Genomic DNA, 18,777 nt, shown 5'->3' with positions numbered 1-18,777 from the left:
GGGACTATTTTCAGCAGTGGATTAATGCACAATTAAGGCTTTAGTGACTATTTACAGTAACAGGATGATGCATATTGGATTGACTTGCATTAAACTATAGTGCCCATGACAACAGCAGCTGACAACACATTCTCACTTCAAGGTCCATTTTGTAGTTGTTCTGGAGCTTTCGATCATATCACATGATCATGATCATGTTCTTGACCTTCTAAACAGTACTTTTTACTTTAACTATTGCTCTGATGAAACAACTGTGGACAACTGGCTCAATCTGTTGATGAATATCACGGGAAATAAGAGAACGCTCCAGTGCTCATGGTAATGAAAAAAACATGTAATCCAGTGTGTTTAATAGTTTTTGGACAGCAATGGAGCTCTATGGGACAGGAGAATTAGATATATATAAGGTCATTTACAGGAAGTAAGTAGGATCAATTCAATGCTGGTCTTGGCCTTTTAATGGGATTTTGTGAATATAAGCATAATACAGAATATTACCAGTCTTATCCTCTAAACGCAGCAGAGAGTTTAAGAGGCCTGAAGGAGAGCCCAGGCCTAACTGAACTCAGAGAAAATTGTTGGTAAAAGCTGCATATCTGCAGCTCACCCAATATGCTTTGAAGGGCAGACAGTGTCCTTTATGGATAAAAGTTGTAAGAATTCTGGCAATAACAAAATCCCTGGGCTGAGACACAGGACATTACCCATTATCACAACCAAGTAATTTTTCAACATTATATAAAAGTATCAATTAATGTGTTTAAAATACAAGCTACAGCACCTTAACATATTCAGATTTTGTGAATTAATGAACTGTTTAATGTAAATTGGGTCTACAGGAGATAAAGAGAGCAAATGGAGGCAAAGAAAACATTGTTTTCAGACCAAAAAAATAATTTTACACAGTAATCCTTCTGCCAGAATTCTAATTTCATATCAGCACTTTTTGGAGAACTATGTTTCATACATACAATCTTTGTGATCTGGTCCAAGAATTAAAAAAAAAAAGAAGCTATTTGCAAGAACCGATCTACTCACAGGATACGGTTGGACAACAGTCAACATAATGGATTCTTTGCAGCTCCTGAAACAAGAACACAGAAAATCACAGTCAACAAAACCATCAGAAAACGAGACTCACAATGAACAACATTATGGCAGATACACAACAGGGACTTGATTAGCTTCAGTGAAATGGAATGAGATGCCTGTGGCAATCACCACTTACAAGAAGAGGCAGCACTCTCTCTCTCTCTCTCTCTCTCTCTCACACACACACACACACACACACACACACACACACTCATTAGTTTCTCATTTAAAAAACGTGACAGCATTTTCTGCAAACCGAAACATGATTTGAGTCAATGCAAACTGTGTGCAACGAAACAGCAAAACACTTTTAAGTTTTCTAATTCATTCTGAATATGTATTAAGTTGGTGTGATCAGCAGAACTGTATTAACTAAGCATTAAGCAGACAAGTGAAAATCATTACTAATACAAAGTTTTGTGAAATTAATGATGATTTTAAAAGCAAATGAATGATAAAGACTTTGTTTAATTATGAATTTGGCAATTACGTGTTTTTGTTATTTTTTTTGCTATGATCATTATTGAACCTGCCATTTAAAATGTTTCAAACTGCTTCAATTGGAGTATAGAGTTAATTTACCTTCATATTACTTTTAAGTTAATTTAGTCTAAAGTCACAGTTCACCCAAATGAGTCTCACTTATCATGAGTGGCATTTAGCCATCTATAGGGGGAAAGTTTGAGATTTCTGCCTCTAAAAGTATAAGACAGCAATATGTCTTTTCAGAAACTGTATCCTTGTTGCTCTGGAAAACCCTCAAATCTCCCTGCCAACCATTTTCATAGGGACTACATATTCACTGAAAGATCAATTTTTCTTTTCGTAATAAGTGAACTTGCCATTTAAATCTTAGGTATCAATAACCTGCAGTGATGAGACTGTTTTGTATTTCAAATCCACCACCTGACTGACCTGAACTGAACTATTACAGCTATTATCGACTCTGACCAATCACAGCGTCCCAGAGGTTTCTGTATCTACCTGACGAGGTCGATGACTCGTTCTCTGGGAGCTGAGCTGACAGGTTCATCGTTGATCATGATGATCTCATCGCCTGGCAACAGCTTCCCTTCTGATGGACCACCTACACACACACACACACACACACACACACACAGACATACAGAAATACATGAAAACAAGCCACAAGCCATGTTTCTGTCTGTCAACCAGACTGTCAATGAATGAATCAGTGTGTGAAATGTGTGTATGTGTGATTGTGTGCATATACACGTGTTGGTCATTTGTAAAAAGATCTACTTTGTGTGTTTGCCTCCTGTCACATGAAATAGGTGTGGGCAATTAATCTTCTGCTATGTCTTCAATAACATCTATTCCTTTCCTTGTCCAAACACTCTGAATAGAATATTCATTTTTCTTCAATTATCTGCTTAGAATTCAGCCCTGATTGATTATTGAAATGCCTAATCAATGTGTGTGTCTGTGCAGCCACTGAAACTGACGAAAGAAAGGAATCTGTAAGCAGTAGTGTGGCAGTAATTTGGCAATCAACCAGTCAAATGAACTTAACAATACTTAGGAAAATATTCATTTTCTTTCTTGAATGGGTCAATACTACTCACTCATTCAATCATAGGCTGGAGGAGCAAACAGTGTGCATGTTTCCCTCTAAACAATCATTACAGGAACTGCTTGCACTGATTAACGCACTTCAAATTGTGAGGAGGAACTAATGAAACCCCTCACCTAGGACGTCTCTGCACTACACTAGAAAAAGAAATTAAAATATCGGAGAGAAAATATTCCTGTGCAATGTTACAAGCTCACTGCCTTTCTACACATTTATGGATAAAACTGCACATTTCAAAATGAGGATGCTTGATTCTTTCATGGCAAAGACACACTACACAAAAATAAGCGTTACTGACAGTGCAGAGCGGTGAATGTTATATTAAAGAATTTTGCAGGGAACTGACAGCAAACAGAAGAGATGAAAGGAAAAAAAGTGTATCATGACTAGATGTGAGTGCTCCAGCCCTGGATGGAGGAGTATTAGTCAGTATGGACTGTGTAAGCTACATGTAAAAATGTATCACTGGATACCATGAAGATGATTGGAAATATGTGATTAGTTTGCTGCTTTATTGACTTTAATAAAATATGAAAATATAAATACAACTACAAAACATTGGGTCCGAATTATATTACTTATACACCACAATTCTGTCAGTACAGTAAATGCAAGGTGCTTGTGTGAACACCATCTAACCATGAAGCAATGATATGCATGCATGCACAGTGAAACCATTTAACAGAACGTAAACGGAAAGCCACAGCCATTCTGAGAGCTGATTTGGGTTGACATTCTTGTTCCTTTCTTAAAACTAGAGGAATGTGCACGGTGTGAAACTACACTTAAGTATTGAATGATTTATTCTATCAAATATATGATTTAAAGCCCAACCCTTTTACAGACAGCAGATTCTGACACCCACCTGGCGTGACAGAGCGGACCACCACTGGTTTCTCACTGCCTGCCACAAAGCCAAAGCCCAGGACTGGGTCCCGTCTCATCTCCACCAGCCGAGGGGCGGGTGGGACCCCGTCCAGGTGAACCTCCTCCAGGGAGCTGCTCTGGGACACTTGGCTGAAAAACAGGAGGAACACAATGAGTAACACCAATATCTATGTAGTCAATGAAATAAAAGGAGCAAGGACATCATACAGATGACTTTGACTTAAAGCATAGTTCAGACAATTTGCTGCCTACTTAGCCGTGAGTGGTGTACAATGACTCAGCAAATAGTGACAAGATGTAGATGGTAAAAGGCCAAACGGACCCAACCTGTCCTGCTGGTTAAAAGAAGGTCTTTTGAAGAATATGATGAAGTGCACATTAAAATGCGATCAATGAATTCATTCCTACAGTAGAAATAGTTTTAACCTAGATAGATATCATTGCACTTGGAATGAATGATTTGAGCTGTACGGTCTGCTGTTCATAAATCAGAGTCTTGGCTCAGGTTTGATCATTAGCACAACATTTTATGCTTAAGAGCCACATAAAAAAGAGAGCACAGGTCCTGCAGTTTTAAAATCCCTGGAATTTTCCAACTGCAACCAATTTGCCTCTTACATCCATATAAAAGTCTGTGGACTATTCCAAAAAGAAATGTACTGATAGTTTCATAAAGTCACAATTATTCATTTTTATGTGTAAAGGCCTTGTACATCTGCTTTCATATGTGCTCTATAGAGGTCCTTTCTCTTCTTTTTCTTCCTCTCTTGATCACTAGCTCCCTAATTATCAAGGTGTATGACCCAGTTGTTGACCTATAGTATAGGTCAACAACTGGTATATATATAGTATTCTCCCTGTGTTTTCTACATGGATCAAGAACTAATCCGGATGCTGACTTTTTGTCAAGGATGGACACATTCAGTGTCTGTCTTTGGGCATCATGCACAGTGGGCTCCAAAAGTCTGAGACGACTTCAACTCCCACCTTTCACAGTGTTCCTGTTTTAAATCACTGTAAACTGTGTCTGTGCTGTGATAGAATGGACAGGTATAGCAATGGTAAATGGGGGGGAGGGGCTCAGTGAGCAGTCAATGAAAACATGAAGCTTTGCAATCAACTTCAAACAGCTATGGTCTGATGTACCTCACAGGATCAGCAAAAGTGTCTGTGTTTTATAATGACATTTCCAGGGTATACTGGAAACCTTTTATAGATAACTCTTAAATTTAATGCTCTGCTTTGGGCAGCTTCTTTAGTTTTATCAGCAGTCATTTTTATCTATGTGGATGTGATCCTCAAAACCCCTGAGGCTGTTGGTTTTTCAGTTTTATGCTTAGGTGGATAAAGTCCTATCAATAGTGATGTGTAGCCAGAGAGGGAAAGCAAAAAGTTTCCACTTGAGTAAATGTGTCTGCATTGTATTTTGGTCTTTTGAAGTTACAACTGTTTATTTTTTCTGCAGCCTCTTGTGTAGCTTTCACCTTGATGCTGTTTCTGAGGGACTGATGATAACAGATGGTGAGCGTTTTATGAGAATTGTTGGTAGTAAATATGTGTCAACCAACATTTAATGCAACTTTAATGTAGGTTAATATTGGTGAGGTTTCACACTGACCCTTTCTCAGCCTTATTGCAAGTCACTTAGGATGAGAGCACCACTAAAATGTAAATGCACCGTATTAAATTAAAACCTTCCTGCTTGCTGAACCTCAGACGTCTGTCTCGACCGGGACACTGAGAAAGCAGAGAGCCTGTTAATTAAGAGGTGAAATACACTTTCAGTAGGGTTAACTCATTCTCTCTCTGTCTCTGTTTCTCCCTCCCTCTTTCACAGCTTAAAAAGCTTCCCTGGCAGCCATTACTTCTCCTCTGCACACAAAGTCCTGCGCAGGGTGTCTATTGTTACCTGGCCAACATCCATTCCATCTTTGTCTGCCTCTGTCCTTACAGCAGTGCATATGAATGTCCTGCCTCGTCCATCCCAACTTTACACAGTCACAGATCTTCTGTCTGTTTGCAACCGCTGCAGAAACTGTGCAGCACTACATGATTTTATATATATACCTATAGCTTTGCTTAAATCTAGCCTGATGATGAAGAATGTTCCAACCATACGGGATGAAACTTTATCACCAACCAATCCAGATCAGTCTCAATCTCTTCCCCACCTTCTTTTCCTCTTGCGCTTTCTCATTCTCTCTCCCTCATTATCGCTTTTCTCTGTATTGTACATAAGGCGCAGAAATCTCAAACTAAATCTGTCTGTGATGAAGCATGTTCCAATCTGTGATGTCGGCTCATCTTCCCTGTCAGGGTCGGTGGGCTTTAATCCTACAGGAGGGCAGAGCGAGGATGTCAGAGGGTCAGGGGTAAGCTGAAAACAAAGGGTCAAATCCTGGTGTTGCTGCTAGTCATGGAAGAATGGAATAGAGCATGCACCCTTAAATTCACACTGATGTGAAATGTTATAGGAATAAACAACTGAAAAAATGCTGGGAGTAAACATCACATCTCATGTCCCTTAAAATATAACTGTAAAACAAATTTGCAATACAAATGAAGTATATATCAAGATTCCTGGGAGAAATTGTTGAATCATTTACCTAAAAGCTCAAGTTAAGGTTCATGAATGTATATGTCCTTCATCATGAGTGAGTAAAGGGCTTCAACAGATAACCACCATGATTCAAATCTAAAAATATAGTGAACAGAACAAAGAGTAGTATGTTAGAATTACATAACATGCTTAGCAAACCTCCCTAACCTAGCCTTGGCTACCATGCAACATAAACTTTAACTTTTAACTTTAAAGAGACAGCCAAGGGGCTGAAGGAGCTTGTCCTCTACCACATGAACTTCTACAACTCCCACTGCGCCGGACCAGCGCTGCCCACCAGACCTCTGCAGTTAGTCCAGAATGCTGCAACTTCAACTCCCAGCCCCGTTCTGCCTTTAAGCCACAGTCAAACCCTACAGCCTGGTGTGCCACTTGATGATTAGCTGCTCTGTAAGTCCGTGGAGCCTGCGGTCACTCATCTGTGTGGGTTTTACTAGGCTAAAAAACCCATCGAAACAAAACAAAGACATCCCAGCACTTGTGCTCTAGCTCTGAACAAACACGTAGTCATTTGTTTGGATGGGATGTACTTATAATTTTTAATGACTTCTTAAAAGACATTTTAGACAAAAGTGCCTGCTACATGAACTTAACTGCATGGAAACAGACACTCCTGCTGACTGGTAATTTATCTACTACAGTTTCTCAATAACTTGATATATATCGGTATTGCCAGATGTGTTAGAGGTAGTGCTTGAGCAGAGAGTAGCATTCAGAAACCTGCTAGATCACGTTAGGTGAGGTTAGGAGAGGTACCTGGCCAGTACAGTTAAATCAATCATTGGCTTTACTCACTCTCTTTCCCTCTCTCCTTTTCCTTTCTTTCTCTGTCTCACAGAAATCCAATTGTGACACTCAATCACCACCTCTAAAGCCATCAGCTTTTCTCTGGGAACAAAGCCACATAGCCAGAACTGTCATCCTCGTCATATTTGACTCCTCCACATCATGAGGAGAGAAGAGGGGGGGAATTAAATAGGGGCGTGACAAAGAGGAGAAAAGGAAAGGGGCAGAGAAGACAAAGGATTAAATATGAAGAAAAAGACAAAAAAAGAAGAGGAGTTGAAAACAAAAAAAGAAGAAGCAGGGTTTGGGTGTTTGTGGGTGAGTGATGGTGGGGTTAAAAGATATATTTGCAACCTGTCAAGCTACAACAGCTTCTCTTGACAGGCTGAGCTTCCCAAAAGCATGTTCACAAGAAAATTCACAATTGCTCAATTACTTGAAAGGTGATACAATGGCAAATTAGCATTCCTGGGCTTGTAGGAATCCCATTATCAACCAAGAAGGTACACAGCATTACCCATAAATGAAAAGCTAGTAGATAACATGCTGCATTTGTCAACTGAAGCCAAAAAAGCAGGGAGTCCGAGGGAAAGGAATTGATGTCAAAGAGGTGAAGTGGAGTGAAGGCAGGAGGAGAGCAGAGGAAATGCACAGAAGAGGAGGAGGCCATTTTGAGGTGAAAATGAGACACTGGAGAGAATTAAAACAAAAGTGGCAAACATAATGAGAGAATGAAGAGATGAGATATAAGGACGTTGAGAGGAAACGTATCACATAGAAGTCGTAGTGCAAGAAAGGCATGACAACACACATTAAGCAGTAGCACTGAACAGTCCTGGCAATCTGAGATTAGTGCATTTTTAATTACCACCGGCCTGTTTTACCGCCAGTGTTTACATGTAGCTGGACTCATTGTGTGTAATGTTCTCTCTGCCAAGCCTGCAATGCCAGTCCAACTGGATGATCTGCATGTTTACATGGAAGAAGGTTTCTTGCTGCATGACAAATTCACACGGACAGCAGGGAATGAACATACAAAGAATGCAAAATTACCTGAACACTTTTTTTGCATGTGGTGATGGAGAATGCAGATGGAACAAGAGCAAAACTGGCGCATAGGAGCATGCTTTTACTCTGTTAGTGATTAAACTGAAGTGATGGCTCTGGGAATACAGAGGGCTTTTGTTTTCCATTCTGGTCTGTATTTAACTGTTTCACTGGACATTCATACTCCACATTTGTTAATTATGCATTCTATGCACATATAAATCTATATGCTGTTATACTGTTTCCACTTTGTGAACAGATGCCAGACTGCATTTCATTGTACCAGTACTTACCCTGTGCACTGACAAGCAAATCTAATTTAAATTCAGATCTTACGCCCATCCATACTGCCACTTCAGAACCGGCCAAATCCAGTCAGACTACCAGCAGGTTCGACTTCACAAAATGACATGGCACATCTATTTTGATCACTTCTCATATATGTGTTTGCATTTCAGGCCATTATTCCTATTCACAATTTTGCTGTGTCATGGTAACCTTATGAGGACCATTCACTATGACTCATATCCATTCTAAACTGGCATAAATCCATGTTGTAATTCTCCAGTTGTTTGCCATGATGTAACCAGATGTGACTGAGGAAACTATGTATTTGCAGGACTGTGCATGAATAGATTTCTTTTACACTTTAAAGGGCAAACATGCTTGTCTTTATGATCATACATACTTGGTGAGGCAGTCCCGTCCCTCCCTGGTGCTGTTCATGCTGTCCCAGCTGTAAGGAGGCCCCTGCAGTCCGCCCCATGAGCCTGGGCCAGGAGGTGGCCACCCTGACGTTTTGTTCTTATGGCTGAAACATAAAAGGCGAAAAATAAGCTTGATCATCATGTTTGAAGAAATTTGTGTTTATCAATGTGCTGTGAAAGATAATTAAAGAGATTTTGTCTCAGATTCAATCTCAAACGCATAAAACAAGATCGTCTCTAAGAAGTTAAATGAATCCACTTGATCCGGGAGTGGTTTCACTTGTTTTACAGATACATAAACCTGATAAGATGGATATTTGCTATTTTTCAAGAAAGTAAAATGAAAACACACAAAACTATCTCACCTCATCTGCAGATTTAAACACATTTGCTACTGGTTTAGACAGATTTTGTTGTAGAGCTGCAACAAATCTTAAGATTCCTCGGGAGGTATCTGTACAGGGAGATGATCTACAGAGAACATAACTCATACATAAACATCACACGAACTTATCTACATATTTCAAGAGTTACAAGTTTTTCCCAAGAGACACTCTGTACAGCTCTAGTTAGATTACTCCAATTAATGTGACTTCTGGTCTCGGTTGTATGGCTTGCAGTGTGAGATAGCACTGCTTAGTGCAATCGACCACAGTCAAATAACGTCACCATCAGCTCCATAAATGGGCAATCAATGGCTGCATATACGGTCAGTGCTGCCGTAGCTGCTCTGCTATATTGTACATGTGTGCAGTGAGGTAAAGCACTGATGTGACAGCTGATTGGTTTATCGCAGATTAAGCTAACAATGTCATTGATGATTTCAGGACAGTGGGAATAGAGAGAGAGGCAGAGGGAGGAGATAGGACAAGAGAGTGGCTCTGATGTGGCATGAATTAGAGAGTTGAGCAGATGATCCTCGTAAATCAACTTGGCTGAGTTAAAGATTCTTGTCTTCAGTGTCTCACATGCTACAGTGACTAATCATGTGCAGATCATAAAGCGACCATTCCATAACTCCGCACAGAAGTAATCACAAATGCAACAAAAGATCAGCAAGCCAGAGAAATGCCACTGAATTTAAGCATCGATGCACTTCATTCTCATGTTTGATTTATTTTTGAGACTACTTCCTCCCGCAGGCATAAATCATGTAGACGAGTTTATTGTCCTGACCTCAAGTCTGTGATATCAAGCTGATGCATAGCTACAGTAATAGCAAAATGATTAATGCCTTTTCAGGGCCAAAATTCAGATTCAAATATTCTATTACACAGCATATTCTCTCAGTGAGTGATGCCATGTGCCAGGATGTCACACGGCACAGTTTCAGCTCTTTGACCTTTGCCATTGAAAAGAGTTAAAAGGGCCCAAATGAGCCATCATCAGTCATAACACAAATTCTTAAAATAGGCAAAAAGGCATACTAGATGAGGACGTCATTGCCATAAGAATCCAGCCGATCAATTCCCATATTGTGTTGCTGATGGGTTGAATACATCAGTCAGTCATGTCATAGCTTACAGTGTGTGGAAATGAAAATTGTCCTCAGATTAAAAGCTCCACTGGAGTACAGTAAAGCTGCTGGTGAAAGTGTTAGACACTCTGAGTCATCCTGAAATCAGTCGTCATGTGGAAGAAGAAAAAAGAAAAAAAGTTTACTAATGATACTTCATTTGTTTAAAGAAATACACATAGCTTCGATGTTCCAGTTAACACCAAGTGCAAAGAAAATAAAATAAACAGCAAGTCATCCTCAGAAGCAACAGATCCATTTCATCAATTTCAAGCTTTCAAGTTTGACTCTGCTCAATTCTGTTGCCATCCACAGATTTCACTCAGACACTTGTGTTCCTGTTGATCTTCAGTCATCCGAAAGAAAAACAGATCCATCGCCACTTCAGAATCCCAATCAGAGACTCTTGCGCTGAAAATATACAGAGGCCGTGGTGTTAACGGCCGTGCAGATCTCCAGTGTATAGCCACACATTCATCTGTGTTTGTCATTGTGCTGTCGCTGAGAGCAGCTTTGGTCCGAACTGAACTAAACTGCTGTGGCCTCGCCTCCTTTATCCCATAATCCCTCTCATCACAGAGAAAACAAATCCACGCTGTGTGTGTGTGCATGTGTGAGTATGAGTATTTGTGTGTGCGTATGAGAGACAGAGAGAGAAAATGAGAGGGAGAGACGGAGTGTGTGCAACTGTGCATGTATACGGGAGGATGTGTGTGTGAGTTTGTGTGTGGAGTAAGAGGATTTTCGGAGAGCAACAACGTGTATGGAAACAGTGCTCCATCTCAGAGCTGGAGTCTCACAGCGGGAAGCAGGAAGAAGAAACTGCCTCTTAAAGTTCACCTGGATGGCATCAATATTTCCCTCTTAACTTTTCGTCTTCCTCCAGCAAGAAGTTATTTCTTTTACCTAAATAACATCAGCAAGGAATGTCTGTAACAAATATTGCACCACTCCATATTGTAGATGTTGAGATATTTCAATAGTTAAGGGCAAAATTTGACCATTTAGTAGCACCAGATGAAAAGTTAGATGATCACCAAAATCATTAGGGTTCATCCTGTGGGGACCTTGAATATCTTTTATGACAATCAACCCAATAACTGTTGAGATATTACCTTCAAAATCAAAAATGCCGCCTCATGGTGGCACTAGATGAAAAGTCAGTTATAAGTTATAAGGTTATAAGGATTCATCCTCTGGATACTATGAATGTCTGTAGCAAACTTCATGGAAATCTATCCAACAATTGCCATTTGGAATATTGACTGACCAACTAACATTGTAGTCCCTGAAGCCCCATTGCTATCACGACAAAAATACTATTCAACACACAATTGTAAATAAAATAAATAAGTAAATAAGTCATTTTGGGATAGATTTTTTCCGCAGTGTGATGGACCTTTGCATCAAAGTGGCTCTCTATCAGCATCACCTCCCTCACTTGCTGCTTTTGATGCATAGCATACAAGTCAACTGGGGATTTACATGTGGATGCAAGCTCAAATACTCTCACATTGCACTGAATGAAGGCACAAAATCAGATAATTGTGTTTACCGTTCATAACAGTGACAGATACGCTAACTTTACAGCTGCATGTGTAAAAGGAAACTCTACAAGGAGCACTGAAAACTCCATCTTCTAATATTTAGCTGTGCTCAGGCTTTTTTTCTGGCTTCTGTTTTTCTCCCTCAGTAGTTTTCTCAAATGTGAATACAAAAGGTTACTGACTGAAGAAATGCTGTGCAGAAACTTACAAACATTGACAGATCACAACCCAGAGTGCTGTAACCCCTGACTCCCTATTTTGAAAGTTGTTTTTACCTAACTGATGTCGCACAAATTTGCAGTGTTGACCCGAGGCCCCCTCCCGTTTCCCCCTGTTTGAAACACTTCCCTTCAACATACCAGGAATCCCAATACATGCATTCAAAAGAAGCAGCATGACACTTTATTCCTCGGGTTGTCTTTGCTGAAAAGGCCTGTGTATTGACCTCACAAAGTACTTTTTTCTTTCAAACTGATCAATTCATGTATCTCTCAAAAACTTTACCTCCAGGGATCAATTTCTCACAGTCATTCACACTACCACTCAAAAGCTACATTTTTTTTCTGTATGTCAGAACTTAGGATGGTTCTTCCAATAAAAAAAAAAAAGATAGCCGTGCTTACAAGATTTCTTTAAGATAAATGCTAACATTAGCATACAACATGCTCACAATCTTAAATGCTGGCATCTAATTTAGCTTTAGGCTAGTCTACAGAGCAGTATATTGCTGTTATAACTGTTTTATTTCAGTTTTTTTTGACTAAATTAGAATCCTGATGCTTGCTGTGCCCATAAAACCTCCAGGCAGATTGATTTGTCGAAGCTATTCTTTCATAGACTGCCATTACAGATATTGATCCTCTCCATCTTTTCATTAGGTTGTTTAAAACACCAAGAAAAAAGATCGGATCACAGTGATGTATTGCACGACAACGGTAGTGTGCGAGAGAAAAGAGTTTCAGTGAGTGAAACATCTTTGCACCAGAATATATCTCACCACATGACAAATAAATGTCTATCCTTATTAAGTGACAAAGATGGTGGTTACTGGAGCTATAGTCAGATTGTTTTTTGCTGCATCATATGTCAAACCTCCCTATCACAGAAAGCAGTCTAGCCAGCTGGCAGAGACCTCTGTGTTCAGCCACCACATGCTCCACTCAGCAAGAACGCACAGCCTTGAACACTGAGCTCTGAGTGCATCTTAACAAATGTTTCATTTCTCATATATTGCAGCTATGATTTGGATTGTTACTGTCCAGCAAAGTAATCCATCACAGGGCTCAGCCTCAGTAATACATACAGTATATTACCACATACACATGAACCTGACATGTGATAGCCCAGAGTAGATTATCATCTCAATTTCTCTGACATTTATTACATTTCATCAGTAAATATAATTATTGTGGCTTTCATCGAGAATTCATAACATAAATAGCTTTATGTGTCCACTGATGACAGAACCCAGCAGGTGTCAGGAGTATTTTTTAACTCATGCAGACGCTTAGAAACTAGTAATTTCTGCTTTTGAATGAAGGTCACTGCAGCAACAGCATAAATCGTTATGATTTTTCCTTTATATCAATTTCATTAGGTTACTACATTCCTAATATTTGCCATTGTCCCCCACACTCCTTTTATTCAGTTGTGACTCCATATTGTACATTGTTTCAGCTATACTAGCCAGAGCTTTGGATGCTATCAGTTGGACGCAGCCTAATGCAGTACAGTTAGAGTCGCCAGGCCGTGTTTCGATTTTGGCTGAAAATAAAGTATTTGGATATCTTTTAAGAGCAATTTACGCTGGCTTTATCTTGGACATGTCATTTTTGAGAGAAGGAATAACACATTTTTCCTGTTACAAATTAGAAGTTAAATTCATGAATAATTAAAACACACTGTTGCTTAATTCAAAAGGCTCCCAGATTTTGCAGTTACAACCTTATTTGTTTTGATATAGCCAGTAGGTAATGGTAATATTGGTTACTGCTAGCAAACATTAGGTAAATAGTGTTGTATAATGTAATGACTGCTCTCAACTTGCATTACTGTTGCAGTGGATTAGCATTTAAGCTAAATGCTAAACAATAGTTTAGCTATACAGTAGCTTTGCGTTTAGCATTACCATATTCTATATTATATTATTATATATTTGTCAATTAATCAATTCGTTAACTAGTCAGGAAAAAGCTAGCAGCAGTTCTGATTAGATGTTTAAGTCGTTTATCAAGTATTCAGTCATTATCATGTCATTGAAGTCATTTATCCTCTCAGGTTTTGCTGCTTTTCTATGTTTTATATTATTACAAATTGAATAAATGTGGGTTTTGAATTGTTGATCAGACAAAACAAGTCATCTAAAGACATTGCCTTGAACTCTGGGACACTGTGATGACAACTTCTCACTACTCACTCCCATCTTATATTATGTTCTTATTGTGTGTTTTTTCCCCTGTACTTTTTTGTTTGACCTGATACATGACTAATCTCTAGTTTGGTCTGTGCCACTAAACCCTGACATTTGTCAACTGTCTCGACCAAGGAAAATCAGCAGCAGAGAGGGATCTGAGTCACTCAGACATTTCTGCTTTGACCTTTATTGACACACATTTTCAATTCAGAATTTGAATCAGCTTAATTGTAATTTAAACAAGATGCTTTAGCATTTCAAAGGTCCAGCCTCAGGATTGAGGACATTTAAAGGACTGTCTCTGCCAGTAGCCTGGCTACTTATTACTGCTGGAAGAGAAAATTATTTTGTTTGACCTTCCTTTTTGTATAGACCACACACACACACACACACACACACACACGCACACACACACAAACAGACACACACATACACACACATGACATTAAATCCCGTATAACCCCTCAAGACCTTTATCCAGACTGAATTTGCACAAAAGGCAAAGAGCTCTCCCAAGATGCTTTAGCCTACATTATGACAATGGTTACTACAGCCAGTAGCGTAAAACCAACCTCCCTTAGCTTTGTTCTCCCTGCCAATTCTCACCACTTTACACTCTACAGAAGAACTAGGGTAATTTCAGCTCAAACACATGTCCATGCAAAATGTACTATAGTATTTTCTTCCTCTTAAAAGCTCAGCTGCTGAGTGGTCTGAAGGTTTGTGGAGCTGAGGTCCCCTCTCAGGACACAAAGATGTGCAGATTAAGAGGTTAGGTGGAGCAGTGTAATATATATGTAATATATATATGTGTATATATAAAATGTAAATCAAGGTTAGGGTCACTTCCTTCTCAGTTCAGTCACTTTAACATATGAGTTAAGTCTGCAATAAATAGAAACTGATATAATGACGTAAGTGCTTTAAGAAAATCTACTTCAGTCAAAGGTATTTCAGCTCTAGGGACTTGAGATGAGATGCAAAGAGACTTTTTACTTGCTGTGATTTCACACTGCTGAACACGTACAGCTCAGAAAATCAAGAAAAGAAAAAACAAACCTCTCTGTAAAACTTCACAATTAGCCTGAAGTAACTCTCAGTGTGCATGTTTCAAGAATGTATTATCTTCAATCTCAGTAGGAGACTCCATTAAAAACACTCTGGTTGTGATTTAAAGGGCCCACAGAAAAACACAGGATGAAGAGTCTAACTGACTTGAACGTTTCTCTGGTTCTGAAGTTGAAGCCGACACATATCCACATATATACTGTAGGTCAAATAAAATGCCAGCTGCAATCTGTGTCAGACTGTGTGATGAATGCCTTGTGAATGTGATGTGAGCAAGGCTGAAAAATGCAAGAATAGATCTGTGATCAACATGGGTCACTGGCTTAAAAAGTAGTCATGGTGCTGGTGATGTTATTTCTAACTTCATTCAAACATTGCACTTACTTGGGTTTGTAAAAGTGGACTGTCAACCAAAGATTTCACCACTCATTACTGTCAAGTTTTGTCCAAAATCACACATCTGTAGTGGCCTCTGTTATCATTGTATACTGTATCTCTATGATAAAATACTATAATAAAGTCACATATTCACAAGTTGATTTCTGCTTTGTGCCATAGAGGAAACATTTTTTACTGTAAAGCAGCACAACATATCTAATATGTCAGTTTGCTTCTTTCCTTTGTCACGTGATTGTAAATTGAATATCTTACATACTGGACACTTAGTTGAACAAAACGAGCATTTTAAAGATGTCAGCGGGCTCAGAAATCATTATGGACTCATTTCACAGGAAAGGAATAAAGAATTAAGTGTTTAATCGAGTGAATAATCAGCTGATTTTTAAATAGTAAAATAATCAGGAGTTGCAGTCCTATATCACATGATTTATTAACTATTAAAAGCACATGCTATAACATTTTTACAGAGATTACACAGTTGATACAACTAAAGTTGTATTAAAGAGATTTGTGTTGCTACCAGTGAATAGGATTCTCCAACTTGTCACTAGAAATTTCCTAATTGGCTTGCTAATGGAGTTTCTTTCCTCTCAGCCTTCCTCATTATGCTCATTAATGTTCCAACTTAACACACTCTTAGCTCCCAGCAAGACAACTCCAGCCATCGCCTGACCTCCCTCCCATCCAATCCTCATCCTCTCTTCCCTCTTTCCATTTGTTGGCTTTTCTTTTACCACTCTCTCTCTCTCTCTCTCTCTCCCTCTCTCTCTCTCTCACTCACTCAGTCTTTCTCTGCGACTTTGTGCTGTTCATAAATGAAACATTGGTGCATGTTGTTAAAAGTTGCCCTAGGAGTGCTCTCACTTTATATAGCTTTACTATCTGAAGACAACATGCTTTGGCTCTCAGTGCATTTCACACACCCAAGCATGCACACACATACACATGCACATAAATACGGGCACATGCAGTTTCTTTTTATGTAACCACTTAAACATTAAGCTCCATTCTGCATGCTCCCTGAACATCTTGCAGAGCGGCGATGTTTGCTAAACAAGCATAATGGAATGAAAAATAAAGAACTCCAAGAGTTTCACAACTCTTGCTAATTTGCAGCTTTGGAAACTTGCAAATTCAATGAATGAATGCAGTGAAAAACAACTCTTCTCAAGAGAAATCTCACTCACTCATAAACTAAAGGTTTAATGGATCCATCAGTTCTGCTGATTCTTGTCCCCTTTTTCCATCCATCCATCTGCAACTGAAAAGCTCTACCATTTACTATTTAAAGACCAGATTCAGCATTCCACTCACAACAACCGCAAGCAGCACTGAAGGCCTTCAGGCCTTTAGACAGCTCACTAAACCTTAAGATGCTGTCCCTAACGATTATAAGTATTCAAGCTCATGATGGCAAGATTGGCAACCGAACAGAATGACAATTTCTTTCTACTTCATTATTTAGTCTGACATCGTGTTGTTTTTTGGCCAGTTTCTGTTTGAGAGTTATTTGACATATTCTGCCCCATCACAGTGATTCCTAACCTTGGGGTCCACACCCTTGTCGGGGTGTATTTCAGAGTTGTTATTCCTGCAAGCTGACTTACACCAACCTGTAGAGCTGTACAGTTTATCACCATTTGCTGGCAATTCTTCTGTTGCTGTTTGTCACGGATGCAGCTATTCTCTGGCTCTGGCACAAGAAGATGACATCCCCATTCTTAATTACTCCTTCAAAGCTCTATAGCTCTCATTGTGCACCGCTCCAGACCTATTTGATTTGCTGAACAAAAAGAAAAAAAAAATCCGATATGACTCAGAGGTCTGGAGCCAGGTTATCTGCTGGCCTATAGTATGCCCACTCAGTACATTAATCTGACATGAAATCCAAAAAATATTGAATTACTGTAAATAAATGTTCTTACAAGAGTCACATTATAATCATGGTATTTATGTATTTTCCTGTCCTGTCACTTCTTCTTCAGTCTACCACGCCTCCAAACCACCGAATGCTGTTACTAGTATTTCCACGTCAGCCACCAAGCTGCTAAATCCATAGCCTATCAGCTGTAACTGCAGAGGCAGTGAGTCACCGCTACTCTGCTATTTTATGGCTGCAGATAAATGTTACATTTGTCATGTTGCACGGTGCGCTATACAGTCCTTGCCCAGTAAATTAACTATCCTCTGAGATAATAATAAAGACTTAACTGTGCTCGAGCTGATTAGTGGGATTTGGATCTTTATATCCTCAAGAGATGAAACTCAGCTCCTTAAAAACACTCGTTGGGCTTGGTGATGTGGAAACATGCCAACAGTGTGTGATGATGGAATCAATTAAAAGCTCAATATGAAAAGCCTCTGCTTACAAAGTCATCACAGTAGGTGAGTGAGGACGGACAGCTCCCTTCCTATTGTAAAGCTCTTTTCAGGATGTGAATACTGATACTCAAGTCAATGCACACACACAGCAATATATAGGCACAAAGACATGTCAGGGTCTGTCAATAAGTACACAGCTGCATCAATCACAGCTGTCCGGTTCACACCGGTTCACAGCTGTTCCGGGCACTGCATCCCACACTGGACAACAGGACACTCGAACCACTTCAAGCACACAGGATGAGACTATGAAATGTATGGAAGGGTTTCAAATCTCTCTGTTCACTCATTCTTTATCATTTCTTCCTCTTTGCTTCTCTCTCCTTGTTGATTTCTCTCTCTTTGTAACAGACCAGTTCCAGACAACAAGTGGGCACACCCTGTCCATTCCTAATGTGAGGATTTGGACTATACCACACACTGCTGGCCAGACTCTGGACACACACACACATCTCCACTCGATGACTATCTTTAACTGCACTGAAAATAGTATTTAACGGCTTTTTGAGAAGCAGGTGAATGTGTCAGAAATGTCACATTTCTCTTTAGAATAAAGGCTTTTTGCAAAGGGAGAGTTTGGAGGACAACAGGTGCAGCTATAATTTATAAGATAGGACAATGCCAGATGAAACCTCGAGATCCCAGTGCGTACATTAAAAAAATATAGGATCTAGTAAAAAATATAAGCACACAAAATAAAATATATATAAGCAGAGAA

The 18,777-nt window shown here is 39.4% G+C and overlaps 1 protein-coding gene across 1 annotated transcript in view; it reads right to left on the bottom strand.

The window, feature by feature from the left end:
• The window catches only part of LOC111646166 (FERM and PDZ domain-containing protein 4-like), a 45,131-nt gene that overhangs the window by 14,934 nt on the left and 11,420 nt on the right, over nucleotides 1-18,777 (bottom strand). The window contains exons 2-5 of the mRNA XM_023395597.2: nucleotides 8,716-8,838; nucleotides 3,552-3,703; nucleotides 2,077-2,179; nucleotides 1,039-1,084 (exon numbers count right to left, since the gene is read on the bottom strand). Coding sequence (XP_023251365.1) covers nucleotides 1,039-1,084; nucleotides 2,077-2,179; nucleotides 3,552-3,703; nucleotides 8,716-8,838 — 424 coding nt within the window. The remainder of the gene's footprint in view (nucleotides 1-1,038; nucleotides 1,085-2,076; nucleotides 2,180-3,551; nucleotides 3,704-8,715; nucleotides 8,839-18,777) is intronic.

The sequence above is a fragment of the Seriola lalandi genome, unplaced genomic scaffold (assembly GCF_002814215.2).
Source record: "Seriola lalandi dorsalis isolate HSWRI2012SDOR001 ecotype SW California unplaced genomic scaffold, Sedor1 jcf7180002054966, whole genome shotgun sequence".
NCBI lineage: Eukaryota > Metazoa > Chordata > Actinopteri > Carangiformes > Carangidae > Seriola > Seriola lalandi.
The sequence above is the reverse complement of the archived record's forward strand: the minus strand, read 5'-3'. Positions and strand labels throughout refer to the sequence as shown.